The sequence below is a fragment of the Chiloscyllium plagiosum genome, unplaced genomic scaffold, assembly GCF_037043375.1.
Source record: "Chiloscyllium plagiosum isolate Xiang-an unplaced genomic scaffold, Cpla_swu_hap1 HiC_scaffold_30, whole genome shotgun sequence".
In the NCBI taxonomy this organism is placed as follows: domain Eukaryota; kingdom Metazoa; phylum Chordata; class Chondrichthyes; order Orectolobiformes; family Hemiscylliidae; genus Chiloscyllium; species Chiloscyllium plagiosum.
This window is the reverse complement of record NW_028270168.1, coordinates 16,435,769-16,462,621: the sequence shown is the minus strand read 5'-3', so window position 1 is coordinate 16,462,621 and position 26,853 is coordinate 16,435,769. Positions and strand designations below refer to the sequence as shown.

At 41.4% G+C, this 26,853-nt stretch overlaps 1 protein-coding gene across 1 annotated transcript in view; it reads right to left on the bottom strand.

The window, feature by feature from the left end:
* Nucleotides 1–26,853, bottom strand: part of mfsd2ab (MFSD2 lysolipid transporter A, lysophospholipid b) — a 51,986-nt gene that overhangs the window by 4,528 nt on the left and 20,605 nt on the right. Inside the window, exons 4-11 of the mRNA XM_043717420.2 lie at nucleotides 20,986–21,118; nucleotides 18,211–18,289; nucleotides 17,397–17,566; nucleotides 15,381–15,471; nucleotides 10,731–10,852; nucleotides 7,626–7,709; nucleotides 4,390–4,473; nucleotides 1,527–1,639 (exon numbers count right to left, since the gene is read on the bottom strand). Of these exons, the coding sequence (XP_043573355.1) occupies nucleotides 1,527–1,639; nucleotides 4,390–4,473; nucleotides 7,626–7,709; nucleotides 10,731–10,852; nucleotides 15,381–15,471; nucleotides 17,397–17,566; nucleotides 18,211–18,289; nucleotides 20,986–21,118 (876 nt within the window). The remainder of the gene's footprint in view (nucleotides 1–1,526; nucleotides 1,640–4,389; nucleotides 4,474–7,625; nucleotides 7,710–10,730; nucleotides 10,853–15,380; nucleotides 15,472–17,396; nucleotides 17,567–18,210; nucleotides 18,290–20,985; nucleotides 21,119–26,853) is intronic.

The following is a 26,853-nucleotide window of genomic DNA, read 5'->3' as shown; positions in this document are numbered from 1 at the left end:
CTGGGGAGTACAGCAAGTCAGGCAGCATTAGGAGGGACAGGTAGGAGGCTGGGGAGCACAGCAAGTCAGGCAGCATCAGGAGGTGGAGTAGTTGACGCTTTGGGTGTAACCCTTCTTCAGGACTGGGGGTGGGTGTTGCAGAGCTGCAGATAAAGGGGTTGGCAGGGAGCAGTGGAAAGGATGAAGTGACCTCTGAAGAAGTGACATAAGTGTCAATTACAATTTTAAACAGCAAGGCATCGGACACAGTTTATAAATTATAAAATCACCCTGGAAGTAGTGCCAGAATAGAACTGTTAATCTTGATTCAATGCTAACTAAGTATAATAAAAGTGAACAAAAACAGTACAATCATCACTAGCACTATGGAACAATGCCATAGAAAATGCTGCTGCAGGGACTGCTATGCTTCAGTAATATTTGGGCCAATCCATTCATTGTTCACCGTGCGACACAGAAAGAAGAAAGGCTTTCATTGGTAGAGGTTTAAATAATAATTATCCAGAATAATAGCAATTCCCAGATTGGATTGTATAAGTTAGGTACAAAAATTGTATTCAGTTTTGGCTGAATATAGCATTAAAACTCTGATTTTGTGATTACCAACCAAGTACATTAATAATTTAGGAATCAATCAATTTCATGTAATGAAGCCAGTGTACTTATTGGTGCAATGCATGAGCTCCTAAACTGAAGGAAAGCGTTAGAATGTGGAAGGTACTCCACTCTCCTACTGATAGCGTCAGTGAGAACACTGGGAAATGGTCATTTATACCATTTCACCACAGATTGGCTAATTTCCCATCAGATTAAAACAGCAGGAGATCTCTAATGACCCTACAGTCCGTTGCACTATGGGGTTATTGAGACTAATTTAGCAGAACACGGGGTAAAGAGATGTGGAGTAATGAAGGTGACAGCACACTGTTCGCTGAGATGGAGCACAACTTCATTTCTTTGTTAAAAATCACACAACACCAGGTTATAGTCCAACAGGTTTAATTGGAAGCACACTAGCTTTCAGAGCGTCGCTCCTTCATCAGGTGATAGTCGAGGATACAATTCTCAGGCACAGAATTTATAGCAAAAATTTACAGTGTGATGTAACTGAAATTATACATTGAAAAATACCTTGATTGTCTGTTGAGACTGAACAGATAATCAAGGTATTTTTCAATATATAATTTCAGTTACATCACACTGTAAATTTTTGCTATAAATTCTGTGCCTTAGAATTGTGTCCTCGACTATCACCTGATGAAGGAGCGTTGCTCCAAAAGCTAGTGCGCTTCCAATTAAACCTGTTGGACTATAACCTGGTGGTGTGTGATTTTTAACTTTGTACGCCCCAGTCCAACACCGGCATCTCCATATCATAATTTCTTTGTCATGTTGCAGATTTTACAGACAAACTGCAATATCACTGGGCTACTGGCTTTGAAATTATGTTCCTCAGTTACTGGGGGACCCTTGGCATAATTCTGCTCAAGTATAATTGTAAGGTGCTGTAAGAAAAGGTCACTCACCATGGCAACAGGAAAGCAGCAGCAACACTCATCCCAGAGGCAAATGAGGCAACATAAGCCACAGCTAAATTGTTCTGTACCAGGACATTCAGGATAAGGAACGGGACAGCTGACTGTAAAGAGAGTGACAGAAAACATGCAAACGTGAAAACATGGAGGTACAGTATTATTACTCAGACAGCTCTGTAATGCACGGTGGGGGGGGGGGGGGGGGGGGGGGGGATGGGGAGGAGGGGAAAGAGATGCTGGCGTAGTGGTAGTGTCACTGGCCTAGGAATCCAGTTGTCAATGTCAAAGCCAATGCACAGATGACATGTGCTCAAAACTCATCGCATTTAAATTTAAATTCATTTAATAAATCTGAAATTTGGTGTCTATGCCAATTATCATCAATTGTCCTACAAGGTCACCTCACTCACTAATGCCCTTGAGGGAAGGAGATCTGCCATCCTCACTTGGTCTGGTCTACATATGACTCCAGACACACAGCAATGTGGTTGGCTTTTAACTATCCTCTGAAATGGCTCCAAAAAGCCAATCAGTTCAAGGGAAATCTGGGATTGGCAAAGAATAAAAAAGTAACACTCTCTAAAATATATAGTTCCTACAATTCCATTGACTGGAACCTTTGTCTAGGGTAATATAATCGCAAGGACAGATCATTTGTCAAATTCAGAAACATAGCTAGGACTGGCCAGGTGATCAATTAAGGTCTCAAGTCAGCAACTGGTGTGGCTGGATGTGCCACCCACTATTAAAGTTAACATTACCACAGAGAGTAGCTATCATCAACTTCAGCCACTGTGGTATGATGCAAGTAGAACGTGTCAAAATAAGGAACTTGACCTGGTCCTATTCTGAATGTGTGGGGAAATCCAAACTCCAAAACACGATGAACTTCCACGTAGACAAGCTGAATTAGAGACACAATGTGGATCGATGCAAGTCCAGAGTACAGCCAGTCGGTGATATTTTTGGCTATGAACTTTTTTATCTTTATAGATTACAGTTTGTACCTTGTGTATTGATATTTTGGAAGACTACACTGCAACATTATGATGAGTATCATAAATCTTTTGAAAGCACATTAGAGACATGTCTAGTTAATTTCTAAAAAAAAATCCCATTCCACTCAATACCTTTGTACTTCACGTGCTCAACGTACAGTACAGGAACAGAACAGAACGTGCCTCGAAATAAATAAATCAGAAAAGCGAAGTTTCCTGAAATAGTTCACATGGCATTAATAAGTCGGAGAACAAATGAAAACCCAAACTATTGTCAGATTTGAAATTCTTGGTGCATTAAAAAGGTAAGTGGCTCCATGGTCAGTCTAAGTTTGTATTGTGCAAACTGGATTTTGGTCGCATATTCAAAATAGCAGTATATTATTCAAGTCCATTACTTATAATCATGACAGGTTTTGAATAGATTTCTGGATCAGTAAATAATTTTGTTTAATAATTAAAGCTGGTTTTCTTTGAGAACATGGCTGAAGAGTGTGCAAAGATGCACAATGGTGTCTAATAAGCAGAATGCACACTGACTGTGTAGGCAGTATCCACTGGGCACTAAAGTGCTCACGTTGAATACTCCGGCAGAAGTGGTTGTTTCTGCTGTACTTTCTCAGCACACAAAACAAATGCTGCTGGTTTCTGGTGCTAACAATTAGCTCCACCAATTATCACCAGGGCAAGATTCAAAGAAGTAGCCCTCTGACGGATTCAATAAAATGAGTTGGATTTTAGTTTGTGACAGTGGTCCCACTCTCATGTACAAACCTTGGGGCTGAGTCCATCTCTCGTCAGTTTGTCCTGAAACTGGTCAATTGTACATGTTGAGCACTGCTGCCTCACAGCGCCAGGGACCTAGGTTTGATTCCACCCCCAGACAATTGCCTGTGTGGAGTTTGCATGTTCTTCCCGTGACTGTGTGGGTTTCACCTAGGTGCTCCAGTCTCCTCCCACTGTCCAAAGATTTGCAGCTTAGGAGGATTGGCCATGCTAAATTACCCATAATGTCCAGGGATGTGCTGGCTAGGTGGATTACCCATGGGAAATGTAAGATTACAGGGATCAGGGTGGGCCTGGGTCGGATGGTCTTCAGAGGGTGGGTGTGAACTCAATGGGCCAAATGGGATTGTGCAGGGATTCCATGATTGGCTATTAATTCGCTTGAGGGGTGGCTTCTGTCGCTCAACAACAGTAAGAGCTTCTGACAAGAGGTAGGAAGCCTTCTCCAATATTGTCATGCCACCGGGTGTAGTGGCCACTGCTGGTACTGCAGGAAAGTGAGATGGCTGGGATAGAAGGCAGGGATGAAATGGGGGAAGAGAAAAAGGTGGGGAGGGCAACCAAGGGGAAAAGACCATGTGTTGCTTGTGGGGTGACTCTGATGGGTCCATTGAGACAGCAGACCAGCCTTCATCCACCAAGGGCCCACACAGTAAGAGGTGCCCGGCTGGACAGAGCTTGGGCCTCTCCCATCATTGGTTAAACACTAGCCATGGTGGGAGAGAACCCTTAAATGACTCTTCAATGGCCACCCATTCCAGTTGGCTCAGAGTCAATTGGGCAGCAGCCCCACTGCTGGTGCAACAGGAGGAGGGAGGTAAGTGTGGACACGGGACTGAGGCAGTTTACTCTCAATGTGCCCTCCCCAGCTCTCCAAGGTTACCTGCAGAGTGTTCGGCGTTGGCATACCTACTTCTGGAAGTCACTGTCTTGCAGGTCCACACAGCCGAAAGAAAATGAGAGAGAATGTTATTTACAAACTCTGTCACCCACCGGCAGAGGGCTGTAAGATCCAGAACCGATACCTCACTTGCTTGCTATAAATTCTGAGGTAATGGGGTTAAACTCACCGAAATGCCGACATACACAGCTGTTTTTTTGCCAAATCTGGTCAAAAACCATTGCCAGAAAGGGATAGTCAATGTTGCTGAAAGCTGAAAGACAGTAAAGATATTTCCCATTACATCATAGGATTACATAGGCGGTGTTCAAACTTCACCCCTAAACTCCAGCACTGGAATGGGTTATCTTTAGGACAGCTAACCATGCATTCATTTACAATATAATACATTATGGGATAGTAAAAGAGATGTGCAGATTCAGGTCAGGGCATAATATACTGACAAAGCATCAACTTTACTTCAAAATCAAAGCGATTTTCTCCAAATGGATGACATGCTAAAGCATTTCCAATTTTGATAAAACTAGAATGGGATGAGAAGCAACAGTATCAACAAACGAAACGTGTCAACCCAAGCTATACAGAAGGCCACCCTCCAAAGATTAGATACATTCTGCAGCAACTCTTTATCGGTCTCTTAACCTTTAACCTGCCGAATCACAAAAACAATCCTTTCCAAAATACAGTCAGTTTCATGTTGCAAAATTTACAGCGTTACCTCCAGGCACCAATTTGTCTGTGCTGAAAAGCAAAACTAAAATGCTGGAGATCACAGCGGATTGGGCAGCATCCATGCAGAGAGTCTGGATGACTCGAAACGTTAACTTGCTTTCTCTCTGTGGATGTTGCCCGACCTGCTATGATCTCCAGCGCTTTTGGTTTTCAGTACAGATTCCAGCACCTGCAGTAATTCCCTCTGAACGTGTACATGCTGTTTGTTCATGTGTACCCAAGACAGCATCCAGAACCAGATTTCTGAGAAAATCCCAAGGAGATTAATGAACTTTACTACAATTTGCTATAAATTCATTTATAGAATGGAATTGCCCAACTTAAGTCATATATAGCCTTGCTTCCCTGAGATAATTATTATTTGAATTACTAGCAGATCATTTGAAAGGATAGGTTCCAAGAGAATGAGCTGAGTACAATTTCCTCTTTGTTCTCATGATCAGACTACATCCCACGTCTTGGAAAGGACTCTGTAACTTGCCCTTTAGATTCCACGCAAAGCTTTTAACAGTCTCAGTTCAAATAGAGGCACCCCCACCCTCCTGAACATGCATAACTATAACAAACTAATGCTGACAGTTACACTGTAAATTTAGCCAAACATCCGCTGAACGGCAAAAGGCTCTTTCAGAAATAGTTTTCCTTCCAAAAAGCCTGCAAGTGCCACGACAGTCTCTAAAGTTATTACTGTTGAAGAGTGATAATGAATATTGGAACATTGGAGGAGGACTAAACTTTGGAGGTCTCCAAGTCTGATTCAAGAAGCTAATGCACAAAATGTCCACGCACTTTGGCAGCAAGCTACATGTGCCTCAGTGTCCCTTACCCTGAATTTGAATAATCGCTCGGGACCTTTATTCAATTTTGAGTTCCACCAGCCACTTTTGAGACCTTTACTTTTACTGAAGAAAGTGTCTATCATTCAGTGAAGTTTGTATAAAAGAACACACATGCACTTCTCCATATCATGATGCCTGGGAAACAGCAGGACAAAGACGTTACTGTTCAGCTCAAGGACACCCACATTCTATTCACATTTCACTATCTGCTGAATGTGAATGCTGCGGGTTCCAACTGAAAGGGACACAATTTGCCATGCAAAGTTGTTCATTATAATCTAAAGTTACTTGAGCAGCTTTAGAAATCATAGAAATGAAGGGACGTCTGTAGACAAAACAAAACTAATGAAGCATTACCGTGCATCTTCTCTGCTGAATCAAATAACGCTTGCATTCAGCCAGCTGTTGATTTCTTTTAAAGAAAGCATCATGGATAAAGCTTCTTTCCTGTGTTCAACATTACGTCCACCTTTATGATGCATTTTTCTCTTTCTGGGCTAAATACCCGCATGTAGTTTAGGGATAAATTCTGATCAACAGCAAAGGATTGGGAAAGTAGGCTCAGTTTCCCAGAATGGTGATTCAGCTGGATCCACTCAATACCCCACATTATTTTGAACTTTTTCATTGCCCTAACTATTGCTTGCAATCTACCTCTGTCCATTGGAGTGATGCTCCCGCTCACATCGGCCTTTAGGCAGCTGCCTGACTCCCATTAGTGTCAGTGTTACCCAGCCATACCTCAATACACTCATTGTTTCTTATGGCAGTATCTGCAGCTTTCGCAGAATGAAACAGATTCCTCTCTGTCTCTGCCTCACATGGAACACTCACTTTCTCAACAAATACTGATAGCGACGCAGTACAACATTGAGCAATGTGCTCTGTGATCAAAACTGTCTGGACTCCGGGAGATAACAAAGACTTTTCAGAACAAGAGTCTGGCAGCTTCACAGGCAGGCAGCAGTTTTAGGCGGCACGGTGGCTCAGTGGTTAGCACTGCTGCCTCACAGCACCAGGGACCCAGGTTCGATTCCCACCTCAGGCGACTGTCTGTGCAGAGTTTGCACATTCTCTCAGTGTCTGCGTGGGTTTCCTCCAGGTGCTCTGGTTTCCTCCCACAATCCAAAGCTGTGCAGGTCAGGTGAAGTGGCCATGCTAAAATTGACCATAGTGTTAGGGGCATTACTCAGGGGTAAATATAGGGCAGAGGAATGGGTCTGGGTGGGTTACACTTCAGAGGGTCAGTGTGGACTTGTTGGGCCAAATGGCCTGTTTCCATACTGTAGGAAATCTAATCCAATCCCAGACAGTGTTCACCCGCAGCCAATTCTTCCTATGCTGCCAACAAAAAATTTACCATTCTCGGTTGTAACTAACTTCTCCCCAAAACACAACCAGTTGTTTCTGCTTTTAGTTGCTCGCTGACCTGCTGTGCATTTTAAAAAAATTTTTTGACGTTTTTGTCAGTGCGTCTTCACTTATGTTTCTTTGCTCTCGATTCTCCAATTTTCACTCCCTCTCCTTCCTGTATACATCTGTAAACATTTTCTACTTTAATTTGTCCTTTCTCCCAACTATGAAGCTCCAAAATACTTCGATCATTCTCATATAACCTTACAGTCTGCGAAATTGGTCCACCCGATTCCCAAATTTCCTTTGCCTCCAAGTTTACTTTTCTAACTCTTTGTTTCTCAATTAAAGTGATTATGAGAAGTGATAATGAGGATCTCACTATCAAATTGAGACGGTTGCTAATTTTTGCAAAGCTAGTTCACAGCACAATCAACATGAAGTTGTTACTACTGTACAAAGGCATAGCTTACACTCTTACCATGATAACCAGCAGAATATTCTGGAAGTCATTGGGAAAACCAAGTGTGTAGGAGCAGTACAGGGCATAATTCCCTTCCAGCAGCTAAAAAAAAGAGTTCATAGTCACTTAGAATATTTTGAACTGTAAATCATAAATGTACAAATTGATAACAACAGGTAAGACCATAAGACATAGGAGCGGAAGTAAAGCCATTCGGCCCATCGAGTCCGCAATTCCTCCGCAGGTGAACTTGTGACTCTGCAGCAGTACATCTCTTCGTGGGATACTTGGTTTTCAACCGTAAGATGTAGAAGCTGAAGGAGGTCATTCAGCCCATTGAGTCTGCTCTGCCATTCATCGGGATTATGGCTGATCTGATACTCCCCAACTCCGCTTTTCCGTCTTTTCCCCATAAACCTCGTTTCATTTCTTCATCTGACCTGGGCATTGCTAGGCAGGCTGCAGTTGCCCAGAGGTCAGGTTAAAAATAAGCCACATTGTGGTGGGTCTGGAATCACATGTCAGCCAGAGCAGGTCATGATGGCAGACCTCCTTCCCCACGAGTGAAGCAGATGAGCTTTAACGATGCAATCAGTAGTCATTACATGTCATCATTTGACTTGCTTCTTTTATCCCAGAACTTTACAGAATTCAAATTTCACCATCTGCTGTCATAGAGTTATATCTGGTGAGATTCAAACCAATATTCCCAGAACATTAGCTGGGAGCTCTGGACTGCTAATCCAATGACATTACCATCACACCAGGACCTCTTCCCAACTGAACACTCCCAAGCATACACATAGACACACCTAAGGCAATAAATTACCCAAGTTCTTTCTGCTTTCTCTTCTGAGAACTTGGAAACAATGTTAAAGGCAAATTCCCACCTTCGGCTGCGTAATCTCTTTTACAGATTTTCCTGCATCTTGTACAGGACTCCCACCCCCGTACAGCCCCACATCGCCCTGACACCCTCCGTGCATATTTGTCTTGAATACTTATTTGTGAAACATTCCCCTTTCTAGTATTCTAAGACAAACAGGGAATTGGCTAAAATATCATCCCACTTTCAACTTCCCTGCCTCTCCAAGGTACCATTGGCATGTCACCATCAACCAGATCCCCACTCAGTTACTCAAATCTCTGAATTGTTTAAAGTGTTTTTCCACCTTTCCCCTGAGACAGTAGTGCAGAAGTAATCCACAAGTCCTCAATTCCATTTCTGGCTAAAATATTTGTAACATCCCAGCCTTGACAGTGCTCAGTGATAAAGAATTCCACAGCTTCCCCTATCCTCAGAGGAAATTCCTCCTGATCTGTCGTTCATGTGATTATGCACCCTGGTCCGAGACTCTCTCACAAGGAGAAGTAACCTCTCTGCATCTACCCTGTGAAGTCCTGCGAGAATCTTGTATGTTTCAGTAAGGTCGCCTCTCACTCTTCAAAACTCCAACAACCTACTCAGCATCTACTAAGATAGTCTGTTCATACCTGGTATCCACCTAGTGAACATTTGTTGGACTGCTTCCAATGCCAGTATGTCTTCTTTAGAGAAGGAATCTAAAACTCTTCACACTATTCCAGCTGTGGTCTGACTAGTGTCTTGTTTAGGTTTAGCAAGAACTCCCTATTTTATACCCCATTCCCTCTGAAATAAAGGCTAATATTCCATTTGGCTTCCTGGTTATCTGCTGAACTTGGTTGCTAGCTTTTTGCGCTTCACGTACAAGGACTCCTTCATCCCATTGTTCTTTGGCTTTCTGCAGTCTTTCTCCATTTTTTCCCCACTGCATTGGAGCAGATCTGACTGGTCAGAAGAAGTGGAATTTGCTTTGAATTTGGCCATGCTGCATTATCCTTTAACGGGGGAACTCTTTCACACAGAGAGTGGTACGTGTATGGAATGAGCCGTCAGAGGAAGTGGTGGAGGCTGGTACAATTGCAACATTTAAGAGGCATTTGGATGGGTATATGAATAGGAAGGGTTTGGAGGGATATGGGCCAGGTGCTGGCAGGTGGGACTAGATTGGGTTGGGATATCTGGTCGGCATGGACGGGTTGGACCGAAAGGTCTGTTTCCATGCTGTACATCTCTATGATTCTATGATCTTATTCTTCAGTTTGGTCCTAGTACATATAGGGTTAATTCATAAATCACCCATGACGACTGAATTGCAGAACAGTCACAAGGAGTGGAATGGCCTCCCCCTGTCCGGGTTCGTGCCTCATTTTTGTCCAATTCATCTCCACCATCCCCTCTCTCATTAATCCTTCTTTAGTCACAGTAGTGCTAGCTACAGCTTCCTCCCCATGACAATACCACCTCAGAAATTCCCCATGGACTCACCTTCATTTACAATGTTGCCCCTTAGTGATATCACCTGCAGATCTACATGCACAGGGGTATTCGATGACTCTCAGTTCTACCTCTTTTTCATCTCCGCCTAGTGGGAAGGCCTAGAGATATTCTGGCCGGACTGTTAATCCGGAAACTCAGCTAATGTTCTGGCAACCTGGGATTGAAAGCCACTATAGCAGACGGTGAAACCTGAATTCAATAAAAATCTGGAATGAAGAGGCTAATGGTGACTATGAATCCATTGTTGATTGTTGGAAGAATCCATCTGGTTCACAAATGCCCTTACCTGGTCTGACAATGCGACTCCAGAGCCATAGCAATGCGATTGATTCTCAACTGTCGCCTGGGCCATTAGGGATGGGCAATAAATGTTGGCCTAGCCAGCGATGCCCTCATCCCATGAATGAATAAAACAACAAGTTCTTTGAGCACTTGCTTCAGATGAGCAGCAATTCCCTCCAGCTAGACACAGATCGTGATAGTCCTGAGCTTTGGTTTTTGTTGAACCCCCTCCATCCCATGCCTTTGTCAGTGTAACAGATGGATAGCAGGCTCTTTACAATATTGCCAATCTGCTTGACAGAGTTAAATGTTCACCCTGTATTCCTTCATTAAATATCGCACCAGCCTCCCTTCCACGTTCAACATAAGTACCTCAAGCAGGCTTGTGATTGTTTGATAACTAAACTATGTCGAATCACATTCAGCAGGAACAATTCAATAATTATTTTGGACATTCTGTTCAGAAATATTCATCTTACCATAAATGCCAATGATGTGAACAGGAAGCCAATTATCAATTTCACATAAGGTCCATGACTCATTACGAGTTTCAGTCCTTTCCCAAAGGAATAGGACTTCTGTGCTTTTCTGTTACATGGCTCTTGAAACAGAAATAAAGGATTAGAACTATGTATTACGTTTACAGCCAGTTGCACAACAAAAATTTTCAAAGAAACATAGATAAATTCCCTATGTGCTATTTTAAAATAGGTCTTACAAAGAACAAAAAAAAAGCAGAGGGACAGGCCCTTTGGCCCAACAAGACTATGTTAACATGTCACACCTTTCTGAACTAAAAACCTCTTCCCTCTGCACAGTCTGTATCACTCAATTCCCTGCCTATTCACATATTCTCAAGGTGCCTCTAAAAATGTTGCTATTGTGTCTGCTTCAATCACCTCCTCTTAATCTCATAGCTCTCCATGGAAATTAGCATGTGTGTTAAACATGCATACAAACAACTTTGAGTGTAATTTGTCCCCTAATACAGTTAAACTTGCACTTTTATTGTAAAATTAACCTTTCCCAGAAATTACAGTACCGCATCTTGCCAAATTAGTATTACAGCTCTACAGGATTAATAGTCTGGCAAAAACTACAGCTACGGCCAGAAAACAGTTTGGGATTTTGCAATTCTACCAAGAAGATAGACAGTGAGAGGAGTTCTGTACTGGGATGAAATCACAACTTAACTCGACTGATCTTTATCACTGGAATCTAAAATCTTGAATAGTTATCAATCTCAGGAAATAAACTGTTTATCTTCCTGGTTCTTTTCCCCACCCTTTGAACAATGCTTAGTTCACTTCCTATGGGATTGGGAAATGGTTAGATTGTCTGAGTTTGATATTGTACTCCTGCAGCAGCAGACAACCTCAGATCAGTAATGTAATACCATACACGTAATTACTCCATGTGGAAAGACGTCAAATCACTTGCTGGCAGTGTCATCACACAAAGATAACATCTGATTCGGTTTCGACGCTTGGCCATTACACTTCCCACCCACACTACACAAAGCTTGCCAACCATGCTCTCATAAAGACCACTGATGTCCTGTACTATTTTCTTTTAAACCATTTGCTTTTACTGCTTATGCAATAAGGCAAATGGATACACTTCACTAACTCCTTAATGCTACCTAGGCAGTGCAGGCAAGGTTAGCCTCGCAATACAATAACATTCTTGGCAAATAACACTGTATTATGCACGACACAGCAGAACCAGTATTTGACTTGGCTGTTATTCATTAAAATGAATAAATAATCAGTTGAAAAGACATTTGAATTGGGTTAGTGCAATTAATATAATAAAATACATGATGCCTTCTTGGAGGCAATTACTTGGTGTTTTAGAGCCAAAAGAACTATGGACACATATTCAGTAACAGTTCAATTTGTTCAAGACTGAACCCACATCACAATTTAAAATAGACAAAAACTGCTGGAAAAACTCAGCAGATTCAGCAACATCTGTGGAGAGAATAACAGAATTAACATTTTGAGCCTGGTATGATTTCTTCTGAACCCAAAAGGTTATACTGGATTCGAAACTCTGCTTCTCTCTCTACAGATACAGCTGAGGATCCGAACTGTCGAGAGGTTAGGTGCTGGCGCATGGCTGAGAGTGCGGAGGGGAGGATCCGCCTGCCTCCGACTGCGGAGGGGAGGATCAAGAGGATGCAGCTGAATCTGCTGGCTTTCTCCAGCACTGTGTTTTTATTTCAAATTTCCAATATCTGCAATATTTCCTTCTTATCCACATCACAAGATGGTTTCAATGGTGGAACCTTTTGATGACAATCCTTGCAATCTCACTCACCATGAAAATAGCAGTGACTTTAAAATGCAGAAAAACCAGCTTTTAGGAACTGAGCAAGATTGGGGGCCAGAGAAACAGGGGCCAAAATATTCCCCTTGTTTGTTCAGACATCTGGCCCTTAACCATCTACTTTAGTATGGATCTGGACACAAAAGGAGGGATGGAACTGGATTTTCCTTGCTCTGCTCAGGAGATTACCTTGAGAAAGGTTGGCATGGTAGCTCAGTGGACAGCACTGCTGCCACACAGCTCCAGGGACCCAGGTTCGATTCCAGCCTTGGGAGACTGTCTGTCTGTGTGGAATTTGCATATTCTCCCTGTGTCTGTGTGGGTTTCCTCTGGTTTCTTCCCACAGTCTACAGGTTAAGTGGATTGGCCATGGGAAATGCAGGGTTATGGGGATAGGTGGGATGCTCTTTGAAGGATTGGTATGGACTCGATGGGCTGAATAGCCTTCTACCACACTGTAGAGATTCTGTAGGTAACTGGATGAAGGGCAATGTTGCATCAAGTTGCATTGGACATTTCTCTTTCTCTCATCTTGCTTTATAAGTGGTTCCTGTTACTAAAGGAATCAAGAGCCTGGTGTACTTGTTTGATCTCTTGTATGAGGGGATTGTTCTATTTTAAAGCAAGCACTCACAATGTAATTGCCCTTTCAGCTCAATGTCTGCTAATCAATTAAAATAGGCTAATTATAAAAAGCCATGTGAGGAGCAACATTTGATGCTTTTTTGATCAAATATAGCTCACACATCAGACAGTGAACAGTTGGAGTTTGACTGAGGAGATTATAAGACTTGATGTACTTTTCCAAAAAGTCGTCAAAAGATCAATTCCTTCCCAGTCCCTTTTAAAGAAACTAGAAGGTTACTGACTACAAGCTAACAAGATGTTTCTTTAAAAACCAGTGCCCATTTTCAACCTTGTGGTATGTAAAATTACTGGACTGACATGGACTGTTGAAAGCCCACCTTATGGGGGCAAAATACTGAGGGTATATTAGATAAATAGAGAAGTGGGGATTTTGCATGGCCATGGGGAGAAAGGTGAGCTGCTGGATTAATTCATTTGCTATTTCACAGACAAAATGGACTCAATGACTTCTGTCCTGTATCATTCCTTGAATGAACGACGATAAGCTATCACAAGATAGTATGTGAATGGATCACTGAATAGGTCAGTCTGCAGCAGAATTTACAGCAAGATTTCAGCAAAGCTACACTGCAGCAATGCAAAAACCAATCTCTGCTTTTTATTTTGATAGACAGCACTTCAGCACAAGGTAGAGCTGAACAGTGCAACTGCCAATTGCTGGAATAATCTATGCCTTGATATATTTATACCTCATCCTTCATTGAAAATATTACTGGTCACCTCTAGAACATTTCACTTCTTATAATAACCCTAGTCATAAACCAACAGTAGCAGAACAACAGGTAACTGATGGGAATGGACTGGTCTGGTTCACTGACCCCAATGCATTGAATTCAGAATTCTTGTCTTCAGTTATAAATCCATTTCAAACCAAACGATATTAAGAACTTTCTCCAGTCCCACTTTCTACCTTGTCTGACCGACTCGGATCTCCGAATATATTGCTTCCTCCCTTCTGTTCCATCCCTGTTTCGGCGCAAATGTTCAAATTCACTTACTAATGCTCTCCAACGTCCAGCCATGCAAAAACATCTTATAAAACTGTCCCTTTAAATAATGAATCTAGTCAGCTGCACTAAGTTTTCAAATGCGCAACATCTTGGTGTGGTTTGATAAAGCACCTCGGGATACCTCTTGCTGATGCATTTATCCAAATGTGCTGACCATGTTGCAGGACTGATTAGGAGTGGATTTTAATGCCTTGGTAAATTTGATTGCATTTGAATGTGGATGAGGCGAGTGGGTAGCAGGAAATAGTACTACAAACACACACAATGGAAAATACCAACACTTAGGAGCTATCAGACCTGGGGAGGGGGGAGAAACAGAGGTTGTAATGGGGAGTGGGGGGAGAAGTGAAAGGGAGAGAATTAAGAGTGTGAAAGAGAGCAAAAAAGTGAAAGAGCTTTGAATTATCTTTGAAAGCATCATTTTTGGAAGTTATCTCAAAATTGGCTTCAGTGAAAGTTTATTTAAACAAGAAATCTTTAGATAACTTACAAATCTGTGTTAATTTGTAACCACAGATTATTCTGGGGTATAACGTGTGCTTCATCAACCTGAACTGGCTGTAATGTGATTGATGAACTGAGGACATTGATTGGATAATGCAGAACTTCTACTGAATGGGTGCACTGATCTTCTATTAGTGATCTTCTACAGTGCAATTTTCTATAGCGTGAGGTCACAGAGGAACACAACCTGTCACATCATAGTATTCCCAAACTGGGCAGAGTGAAAAATAGGTTAATAAATGTAAAAAGGAGGCAGGGCTAAGGAAGTCTTATTCTCTTGTGGTGAAATGGTAGTGTCCCCAGCTCTGAAATTGGTACAGGTCCCACCTACCCCAGAGGTGGTACCAATGATGCTAAACAGGTTGCGATGAAAATGCATTTATCATTTTGGTAGAAAGTTGATTGAGGGTGCCTGTGGTGCATTGGTAGTGTCCCTACCTCTCTGCCAGGGGGCCCAAGCTCAAGTCTCACTTGCTCCCATGATGTGTAATAAGATCTCTGGATAGGCGGATTAGAAAATATATACATAGTACTTGCAGTTGTTGAAAACAGCACAATTTCATTTTGAAACTTAAAAGTTGAACATAATTTTAAATGCAGCTTCACTACATAAACAGGTCAAAAACAGTTATTTACCATCTCTCTCCTGGACTCCAGCAAACAGAATGATGGTGCACAGAATATACACTGCACCAATGACTCCCGCTGCCATCATGTAGGCACTTTTCTGCACAGAAAGAAAAAAAGTACTGGTCATTTGGTGCTTTCCAGAAGACAGATAAAAACTTGCAATGATAAGTTTCCATTTTACATACTTTGAAATCCAACAAATTCAGTGTGGATTATCTCTTTCAGAAGATAGATGAGAGAGTCGAGTGCTATTAATTTCACTAGACCAGATTCCAGATAAATCCCTGGAGACAGGGCTTGAAATATCACCATGGCAATAGAATTTAAATTCAACAAAGAAAAAAAAAATCTAGAATTGAAAACTGGTCTCAGCTAGTGATCTTGAAACTACCATTGACTGTTGTAAAAACCCAAATGGGTCACCAATTGCCTGGAGGGAAGGAAACCTGCTACAAATGCCAACCACATCAGTGACAGATTTCCTCCAGTACATTCCCAATGCCTGACGTTAGCTTAACTGGCCTGTACTGTCTTGTTTTCGCTCTCGCCTCCTTTCCTGAACAGTGCTGCTACTAACTTTCAATTCACTGTGACCATGCTGGAATTTTGGCAATTTTGGAAAATTACAGCCAATGCATCCATTTTCTCTACATTATCTCTATTAGAATCCCAAGATGCAGGCACTCAGGTGCTGGTCATGTATTGGATACAATTCTCTCAATTTCTCCAATACCTCTACATAGATTTTAATTTCCTCACTCCTTATAGGTCCCTAGGTTATATTCTACTTCTGGTGTGTAACTTTTGAATTTGACTAAAGAAGCCAAAGAGAAAACATATGCTTAACATCTCGGTCATTTCCTCATGGTATTTTCTATTGTCTTGGCTTCCAAGGGAACAACATTTACTTCATGATTTGGAGACACCAGTGTTGAACTTGGGGTGTACAAAGTTAAAAATCACAATACCAGGTTATAGTCCAACAGGTTCAATTGGAAACACTAGCTTTCGGAGAGCTGCTGATGCCAAACCCCCTGATGAAGGAGTGGCGCTCTGAAAGTTAATGCTTCCAATTAAACCTGTTGGGACTATAACCTGGTGTTGTGTGATTTTTAACATTTACTTCAGCTACTCTATCCCCTTTTATATACACACTAAAGCTCTTACAATTGGTTTGACTTTTACATTCCTGACTAGTTTATTCATACTTATTTTTTTCCCTTTTTAAATCAACTTGGCAGCACTTTGCTGCTTTTTAAATCATTGCGTATCCACAGATTAATATTCTTCTTTGTAGCATGATAAACTTCTTTTTTTAATCTAATATTATTGTAAATCCACTTAAGCAAAGATGGATTATTCTCACTGCATTTTTCTTTTGCAATTGAAAAAAATGTTATCAAAAGTATTGAAGTGTTTTTTAAAAAAATTCCTCCCCCTGTTTATTTATCACCCTACCTGTTATTATATGAGATTACTTACAGTATGGAAACAGGCCCTTTGGTTCAACAAGTCCACACCGACCCTCCGAAGGGCAACCCACCCAGACCCATTCCCCTACATTTACCCCTTCACCTAACACTACGGGCGATTTAACACCTAACCTGCACATTTTGTTTTGGACTGTGGTTGGAAACCCATGCAGCCACAGGGAGAATGTGCAAACTCCACACAGACAGTTGCCTGAGGCGGGAATTGAACGCGGGTCTCTGGCGCTGTGGGGCAGCAGTGCTAACCACTGTGCCACCGTGCCGCCCATATTTACCCAATCAACCATAGCAGGTCTTCCCTCATATCTAGGTGTTTGGCTTTAAGATTACAGCTTATGCTTGTGATTGGGGTTCATTGTTTTCAGACTGCACAGGGATTTCAGTTTTGTTATGATCGCTATTTAAATAGGACTTTGCTAATTAACACTTGCCATGCTGTAACAAACTGTTACTGAAACCGCGTATCACTTTTATAATGTGAAATTGGCTTTTGATATTTCTACTGTTAAAACTTGGAAACATGAATACATACCAGCTGACTGATGGATGTGTTGACACTGTACTGTGTAGTGTTGACTTCAATTGTGGATACTGAAGCATTAACGAATACATTTTCATGAATACATGGGGCATCAGCACCACCCACAATCTGGCCTTGTATTGCTGTTCCTAATACTGTTCCCAACACCTCCACAGTCATACCTGCAAAGAACAGTAGAAAATCACTGAAGACCACAGTAACTTGCCTTCAAATACTTAGAACTGGTGAATTTATTGGGTAAACTGGTTTAAAAAACCCTCAAGGTTTCTGTAGCCCAAGAATTAAGGACTCCAAGAATAGTCACCAGAATCATAAATATTTTTCTGTTCACCCCACAGATATTCTTCATTTTCTTTACAATCCAGAATTACTTCAGTATCAGCATTGTGATTTTTAATACCTTTGAACTCCAAAGTATTATTCGAGTGAGTGTTAAATCACATTAAATCAGGTTTCGGCATGTACAGCAAGTGAATTTAATCCTACACAGGTAAAACAGCAGAATTTAAACAGATTAAGAACTGTGGAAACAAACTAGGTCACTCTGAAAAATCATAACTATTCCCATAAATATTCTGCTCAAATGAACTTAACTTTACCTTGCTGATGAAAATTATAAAACATTGAACTTACAATCAAAGAAAAAAAATTAGTAGCAATTCAAATTTAATATTTTTAAAGAAATAACTAAAATAACAGGCATTAATAGTTGCAGTAGGATGCATGCCCCAATGAATCAGTCTCCTGACGCACAACCTAAATTTGTGTGACAAACCCACTTATAAAAATAAAAAGGCCTACTCACGATATGCTGTTGCAGAATCCCTCTCCTTTTGATCTGTGCTTATGAACATTGTGAGTGCAGAGTAGGGTACGTGGAAACACTAAGAAAAGAGTGGAAGCGTTTATTTTCAAATAGTGACATTTCAAAAATTACAATGCAGCATCTCAAAGAAACAGTACTACTGTAAGATCAGAAACACATCATGAGGAGGTTCATATACACATTTACCAAGGTGAAAAATACTTAAACTAACATGAAACTAATCTACAGTATTATCAAAAGATTATGGGCTGGACTTTCACACAGTCAGGATGGGTATGAAATGCGGGTGGGTCCCAAATGCTGGAACCCCACCCACAATTTCAGCAAATTCTATTTTGTCGATGGGGGGAGGATATGGGGTGCACCAGCAGGGCACTCAAACTCAGCATGACCAATTAACAGTAATGCTGAGCTCAAACACATCCATTTTCCAAAAGCCTTTCCCTGCAATGTGAGATCGATAAGTTTATGGACTGCCGTAAGCAATTGTGAGACATGAATGGTATCTAAGTGTCATGACGTAAAGAGGTTTAAAACCCCAACCTCTTAAAATTGAAAAAAGGAAAAAGACTCTCAGCTCAAGCACAAAAGCAGGAATTCTCTATAGGAATGCATTGATGGGCAAACATCTTCCACCTTGGGACCCTGCAACCACACAGGATTAATCAGGATTTCACCCGTTTCCTCAGTTCCCTTCCCCCCACCTTATCCCAGTCCCAAGCCTCCAACTTGGCACCACCCTCGTGACCTGTCCATCGACTTTCCGATCGATCCTCTCCACCCTATAACCTTCGCCCCCAACCTTCATCTACCTCTCACATTCCCAGCTACCTTCTTCCCAGCCCCACTCCCCTCCCATTTATCTCTCAGCCCTCCGGCCCACAAGCCTCATTCCAGATGAAGGGCTTATGCCTGAAACGTCAACTCTTCTGCTCCTCGAATGCTGCCTGACCTGCTGTGCTTTTCTAGCATCACACTCTCAACTCTGATCTCCAGCATCTGGGGTCCTCACTTTCTCCCAGGCAAGTGTCTGGTATAGCTTGGAAAAACACTAATCATCTATTCCTGCAGATTTAGTAGACTTCACTGTCAAGATGCCTGAAGGGTTATTGTAACAACAGAGCTCATTAGGAATTATTTCCTAAGTTTCCAAAGCTCCAGGCGCAACAATGGGGGTGACATTGAAGGTTGAGAAGTAAAGGTCTAACAATCTTTTCATGAAACAGGGTTGAAGTCTGAGCCAACTAACTATCAAACTAACCCCCTCTTGCCACTCACCTGCCTTTGAGGCCACTGCTAAATCTCTTTGGATGTAGTGTGTCTGTCCCACTACCATCTCTCCAGAATGAAAGTATGGCCCTTGTGTAGCGGTGGCCCATTTACCAGTAAGTGGGGTGTTAAGTCATTTCAGAGGGCAGGTCTAAGTCAAACCACTTTGTTGTAGGACTTGGGTCATACGTAGGCCAGACTGGGAAAGAACATCGGATTTCCTTTCTTCAAGGACATGAGTGATCCTGGATATTCTTTTAGTTTTAAATGATAAATCTGACAGGTTTCTGATCTGCATTTTATTTAGATTTATTAATTAATTGAGGTTAAATTCCTCCAGCTACGATGGTGGGATCGTATGAACTCGTGTTGTGGGCCGCTTATCTCAGCCTCTTGATGACTTGTTCAGTAACATTACATTATAGGATTGAGCCTTACAGGGAACTCACTGACAAGAGTGTTTGCTGATGAATTACATTCCACTCTGAGCTGGTGCTGCACTGCATGACCCTTTCTAATTCTAACCATACTCCAGAATAACACATGCCCATGTATATACAAGACTTAGTAGAACATAAGAGATGTATTGGAGTGGTGGAAAATGCAGGCTGCTCAGTTAGTCCTGGCTGAGCATGGGTATCATATTAAAAACATGACTCAGATCCTGAATGGAGAATCTATCCTCCAGTTCAGAAGAGTCGGGGAAAAGGACAGATGAACTAAAATTGCCAGCATCAAGAGGGCCACCAACTTTGTATTTACCCAAGGTGTTGGCAGAATTTTTATATCACTGACAGAAGCTTCCTGTAAGTCAAAGTAACGCAGCCAATTCATGCAAACAGATTTCTTTCTGGAACATTCAGATTAACAAAGCCTCTCCACAATTGGCAAAATTCATCTTGGCCATTGCAACTTAGATACTTCGGAATAATTGGAAACATTATTCGCACATTAGGAACTCTGAATTTTTATGCATTTCCATTGAGAACTGTCACTTTCCCAAAAATCACATGGCACTGAACCAAAAGTAACACAAGAGCAGCCAAGTCAAGCAGGTGAAAAGGAATGTTTACAGACAAATAGCCACAGGTACAAATTAGGTTACAGTGGGTTCATGTTGTTGAGTCAACTGAGAACTAGGTTAGTACTCCTGGCTTTGGTCATGGAATAACTGCTGGTGAATGCTGTTTTAGGGCATTGATTTCAGATTCATGGACGTCAAACTTTGAGCTCCTAACAACAGAAGCCAACCAGACTCCCTCAAAGTAAACACGTCCCACTAAGTGTTGAGTGACTATTTACTGAGTTGAATAAAAGTAGACATACTTTTAGGGGCTTTTTATTTTAAAAGCTAAGAGCAACATTTTTCTTCAGGCCCAGTAGCAGAGTCATCTAGAAATAACATGAATACAGAGTTGTGTTTTCCATTATATGTCACTGGCTCACCAAATGCAAGCGAGGTAACCTCCCTTATTAAGTACTTACTGTTTGCAGTGTTTGGAATAAACAGTAGAAAACCAAGTACCAAAGGATTTTTCCAGTCTCGGACACATTTCCATCTGGTACGTACCACAGGAGAAAGTAAGAGGCAACTGCGAAAGGTGAAGAGCAAACTATCCTGGAAAAGACAGAAGTAAAGCTAATTTTAATTTATTTTCAAAAAATGTTCTAATATACTCAGATTAACTATTTCCAGCTCCACTGTTGCAATCACAATGCATTGTCCAAAGGAGCTTAGGTTAACATCAAATGCCAGACATAAACCGTGTCAAATGGCTCAGAGTACAGGAACCAGGACCAAAGTTAGATGTTCAGTTGACATCCCTATCCACCTGCAATGTAGTGTAGTGTAGTGTAGTGTCATGTTTTTCTAAACAAAAAGACTTGAATTTAAAATTGGAAAGACTTTTCATGATCACCAAATATTTAGTATTGCTTTACAGCTAATGAAAGACTTTAAGTGTACTCACTGTTATAATAATAGGAAATATAACAGCTAAATTGTGCCTAGCGAACTCCCACTAAGAACAATCTGAGAATTATCAGATAATCTTTTGTTGTGATATTGATCGAGAGATAAATACTAGGAATAATCTCCCTATTCTGCATTGGAATAGCACCATGGGATATTTGACAAGCAGGTGGTGGTTCAGTTTAATCTCTCGTCTGAAAGATGCAAACTTCAAGAATTACAATTGTCCTTCAGTGTCACGCTGGACAATCAACCCTGAATGTTTATCCAAAAGTCCTGGAAGGGGGATTTGAATTAGAAACTTTGTGACACCCACTCGAATGTATAACGGTCAAATATGCAATAGTATCTCAATCCAGTCAGTCAGTGTGACAGCAGATAATAATGAACTGATTTTTTGGCAAAGAAAAACAACCATGTGCTGTCTGGTTAGTGGGACTATTATGCCAGTGGGCATGTCATTACAAGAGAATGCTTTGCCTAAAACAGAAAACAGAGGCCAGTTAGCACCTCAGGCACTGTCTGTGGAGAGAGGAAGGTCAGGTTTGTACATTAGGCCAACAAAAAAATGTTGCAAATAACCAGCTACATGGCAGTGTGCTGTGTTAAAAAGGACAGGCTGAGATAGAATGGTGTGACTGAATGAGGCAATAGTGAAAGAAGTGGATTGGCTGCTTTTTCAAAAAAATAAAAGGTTATTAGATCACACAAACTGGTAAGATTTTGAGATATGTTTACTTAGAAACAGGCAAACAACTAAAATAAAAACTTGACTTTAAATGACGTAGAGGTTATTTTGAATTCAGTAATTAGGCTTTTTGCTATTGGGACGATCCACCCAGTGACTGATGATAGCCCTCAGTATAGCCACCATTACTCCCATCTGTTGATGAAGGCATTGATTCATTTCTTAAAAGACAGACAGTCATGACAAGCACCAGAACAGGTGATGAACCCAAAAATAGCTGTCACTCTGACAGCTGTGCTGAGGGAAGTTACTGCCTGTAACAGAATTGCTGAGACTCAAAGGTTGTCCATTACAGCTCCAGCTGCTCTGTAGCAGACTCTTGCACCAATCCAACAGTTATTCTATATTTGGTAAATAAATGATATGCTGTTTCAAGAAGCTCATCACTAAACTGGTGCATATTTCAAACCTTACTCTCATTCCCACGCAGCCTATCTTCAATAACTGGGGGTCCTGGGTTCAAATCCCACCTGCTCCAGAGGTATGTAATAACATCTGTGTACAGGTTGATTGGAAAAATAGGTGAATAAAGTAAAAGGGATATGAGGAAAGGCTTTACTCAGGCAGTGTGGGGTTAGGTTCCAGAATGCACTGCCTGTCAACGTGTTGGAGGCAGGGTCAATCAAGGCATCCCAGAAGGAACTGGCAGATTATTTGAAAAGGCACAATGTGTAGGATTACAGGGTGAAGTCAGGCACTCAGTGAAATGTTCATTTAGGGAAGACACAAAGAAAATGGGCTGACTAGTTATTCTCTGCACTGCACCAATTCTATGATTCTGGCCAACACCCTTCGATCGATCAGATAACTAAAACACACTCACTCAATGTGCCAATGGTTTGCTCACTTATGACATAACGAACAACGGAGCTTATCTACTCTGAAACACACCTTGTGGCTTGGGACCTTGTGTCAGTATCATTAGCCTTGGCTGAGGAAGATAACCTCAATCTTTGTGACCCTAAAAGAGACAGCCTAACTTAAATGTGTAATTAAGTGACTAAAATCCAACAGTTTGTGGGTTGATCCTCGGAAAATCATCATGAAAACTGGCTGATTCTAGTAAAAACACAATCGATTCACCAACACCCTTTAGTTAAATTTGCTGCCCTTATTTTTATTTGGCTTATATGTACCTCCACTCCTTCACGCAACAAGATCAGTTCTTAATACCTTAACAGCATCTAGGTAATAATGCCCGTTAGTAATGCTGCCCGATTTGAAGAACAGATGAGGATTGCGTTGAGAAAGACGAGTAAGAAGGAGAGATCAGTGCTCGGAGTTGTAAGACTATCTGAATATTGAGAATGGAATCCTCTCATATTGATTTGGCAATGCCATTGAACAAGATGGTCTCCACAGCCACAAGGTGAGTGAACCTCTGATGTCTTGGACTTTGAAGAATCCCATTGCTCTAACCTTTAGGCTGCTGTTGGGAAATGGTTTGAAATTGCACATTACAGCAAAGGATCATCCAGGACTTGTTTGGCATATAGAGGTCAATGACAGCCCAGAATCATTCCATAGTCTAACAGCTCAGGGCCAGTGGTCTTTACAGCCACTAGCTACTCCACAAAGGCTGATGTGAAATTAGTTCCCAGCAGCAGGAAAACCTAAACAAGCAAAACCACACACATCCTATTGATCTTCCACAGCCTCTTTAAATTGCCTTCCACCTTTTCTCTAATGCGCAACAACCGCGTGCAGCTCTTTAGTATTGCTTGGAACATGGACACACAAATATTGATAATGGAAAAAGCAAAATATAAAGAGAAGGCAAAGTGATGCAGTTCCAGCAGAACCTTGCCACATTTTGCACTCCTGCCTCTGAATTACGACGATACAACCAGCATTTGGCAATGCATACTCTTAAACAACAGCCTTAATTGCTGCTCAAGACCAGCACTGTCCCAAAGCCAGGAATAAAACAACTTCGTAAATCTATTGAGCTGCCTGGTCACCAAATAAGGCCTGGAGAGGTAAGGATGAAGCATCGTTCAACTGCACAGTCCACTCCTTTCTAGGCAAAACGGAGTTCAAACAGGATGGTCAAATTACAAAAAAATAGAGTTTTTCTCGTGTGATACACAGGGGAAGGAAAATGAATCTCCACATGAATAAATTCAAAAAGCATACATACACAACACACTTTTGTTACCAGCAACTGAAAGTAAAGAATCACCTTTAAAAGGCAATACTCAATACTGTGAAATCAGAACCACATGCAGCTCTTTCAAGGACAGAGACAAGGCTGAGTAAAACAGTCAAATTCACATTCTGTACAGGGTGAATGTCAAATTTGTAATAAAAACTACAGAATGCAGAATAGTCCAACATTTACTTAGATCAAATCGCAGGATCAGATGTCCTGTTGTTCAATAACTAGGCATACTGGACAGGGAGTTGAAAAATTTTCTTTCTGATTGAGCTAGTTTTTTTTAAACTGATGATTTCGCTCAAGATTATTCCTAACACCTACAGACCAACTCCAAAAGATTTAAAGTTCTTATGCAAAATGCTAGCCTGAAGAAAAAACCTCTGATACTCCACTAGTTTAGAGTTAGAGTTAATGAGAGAAGGAAGCCAAGCAGTTGATCTGAATGCAGGATCACTGCATGGACGTGCAAGATGCTGGAAAAGGAAGAGATTACTGCACAGCTAAAGAGAATCATCATTTCAAAGTGCCCTTTTCTTTCTCAGATCCTGGCAACAGCATTCAGTGTTATACAAAGAGTCAGTCCTACAAGAAATCTGCTCTGCATCATTTTTTCATATATTACAATTCTTATGTTATCAGTTGCACCTTTACTTTGAAATACTTATGTTTAAATCTTTATTTAAACACATTTTATTTCCTCTTGAAGTGGTGCTGGGAGGACTTCTAACTCATTTCAAATTGCAGCAAAAATGAGTTACTGCAAAATGACAAAAATCTGAAATACATCGAGCAAATATGTAAGATATACACAATACGTTTTATCAGTGTCAGTGAAGAGATGTTTTGGATTCAGATCCATCATTAGATTTGAATGTGGGAGGGAGCTCTTTACTGACAGAGGGAAAGCAGGGGGAAACTAGGAGAAAGCAAGCAACATGGAAAGGATGCCAGTCATGTTGTACTTGCTGGTCACTGCACTGCCTCCTCTAAATGAGGGAAACCAAACACTGAGTAGATGGTCATTTTCCTGAAGACCATTGTTCCTCTGGAAATGCAAATCACATTTCCTATGCAAATGTGAAGCAGAAGAAATATTGGCAGGGTGGTGGAGGAGAAGAACAATAGTCATAGATTGACATTGTAACTGGGAAACTGGCAGAAAATGGTTATAATTGATGGTTGCATGGTGGGCTTGCTATTCACTCTTCACTCTTCACCACCTTCTGTCTTTTTTAACTGTTTCACCAAGGAGGAATCTTTAACGTTTCTCTGGGATAACCAACTTCTTCCTGCCCTTGCTTTGTTGAGCTCAATGAAAAGATTGGATTCCCTACAGACCCTTAATCCTACAGACCCTTTGACCCAACCAATCCACATCAACCCTCCAAAGACCAACCCACCCAGCACTATGGACAATTTAGCATGGCCAATTCGCCTGACCTGCACATCTTTGGACTGTGGGAGGAATGTGGAGGAAATTGGAGCACCCAGAGGAAACCCGCACAGACACGGGGAGAATGTGCAAACTACACACAGACAAATAAACCTGTTGGACTATAACCTGGTGTTGTGTGATTTTTAACTTTGTACACCCCAGTCCAACACCAGCATCTCCAAATCATACATACAGACAGTTGCCCAAAGCTGGAATCGAACCTAGGACCCTGATGCTGTGAGGCAGCACTGCTAACCACTGAACCACCGTGTCACCCACTTTACGATGAAACAACTATCCCCAAAATATCTTCTGTCCTTATGTTAAAATGTAAGCAAACAGTTAAAAAGGTAATGCAGCAAAAAAAATTTCACACACGAGTTACATTCCTGTTTCTCCGTGCCACATTCTGCATTCTGCCTTCTGCCTCAGGCTGACTTGTGGTAAAGCCTTTGTATTGAATCATTTTAGCTGGAGATCTATGCCATTGACTTTCAAATAAGTCACTTATTTAAGTTATGCACAAGCAGGCCACTTAATGTACATTTAGTCATAATACTATTGTATTTTATTTTGTTGGCCCTTTCCAAATTTTGCCTTTTCTCCACTTCTCTTGTGTACAGTTGTAAACTTATTTTAATCACACTAACAGCTTTCAAAGACATACTCATAAAACAGTTATTTGTGTGTTTATGGTAGCCTAGCTGGTGAGAATGTATCTTTAAATTTTACTTCACTGGGAATGTCTCAGCTGCAGGGCTTGTCATTTTTTTGACCGAATGTAACCTTTGGCTGCAGCGTTACATTCCTTGTACACTCTTCAGCTTCCTATTGGCGGATAGTGATAGCGTGTTCCTGCATTTTGACACACCTCTTTTCTCCAACCCACCCCCAACTCATTCTCATCACAGCTTTCCTCTCGCAACGAGGTCAAACATAAAATCAAATCACCTCCAAGGACAGGATCCATGGAAATCTGTCCACGCTACCACTCTCACTGCCAAATCCGGCTGAATTAACACGTTTAGTGTGTCAAGCCG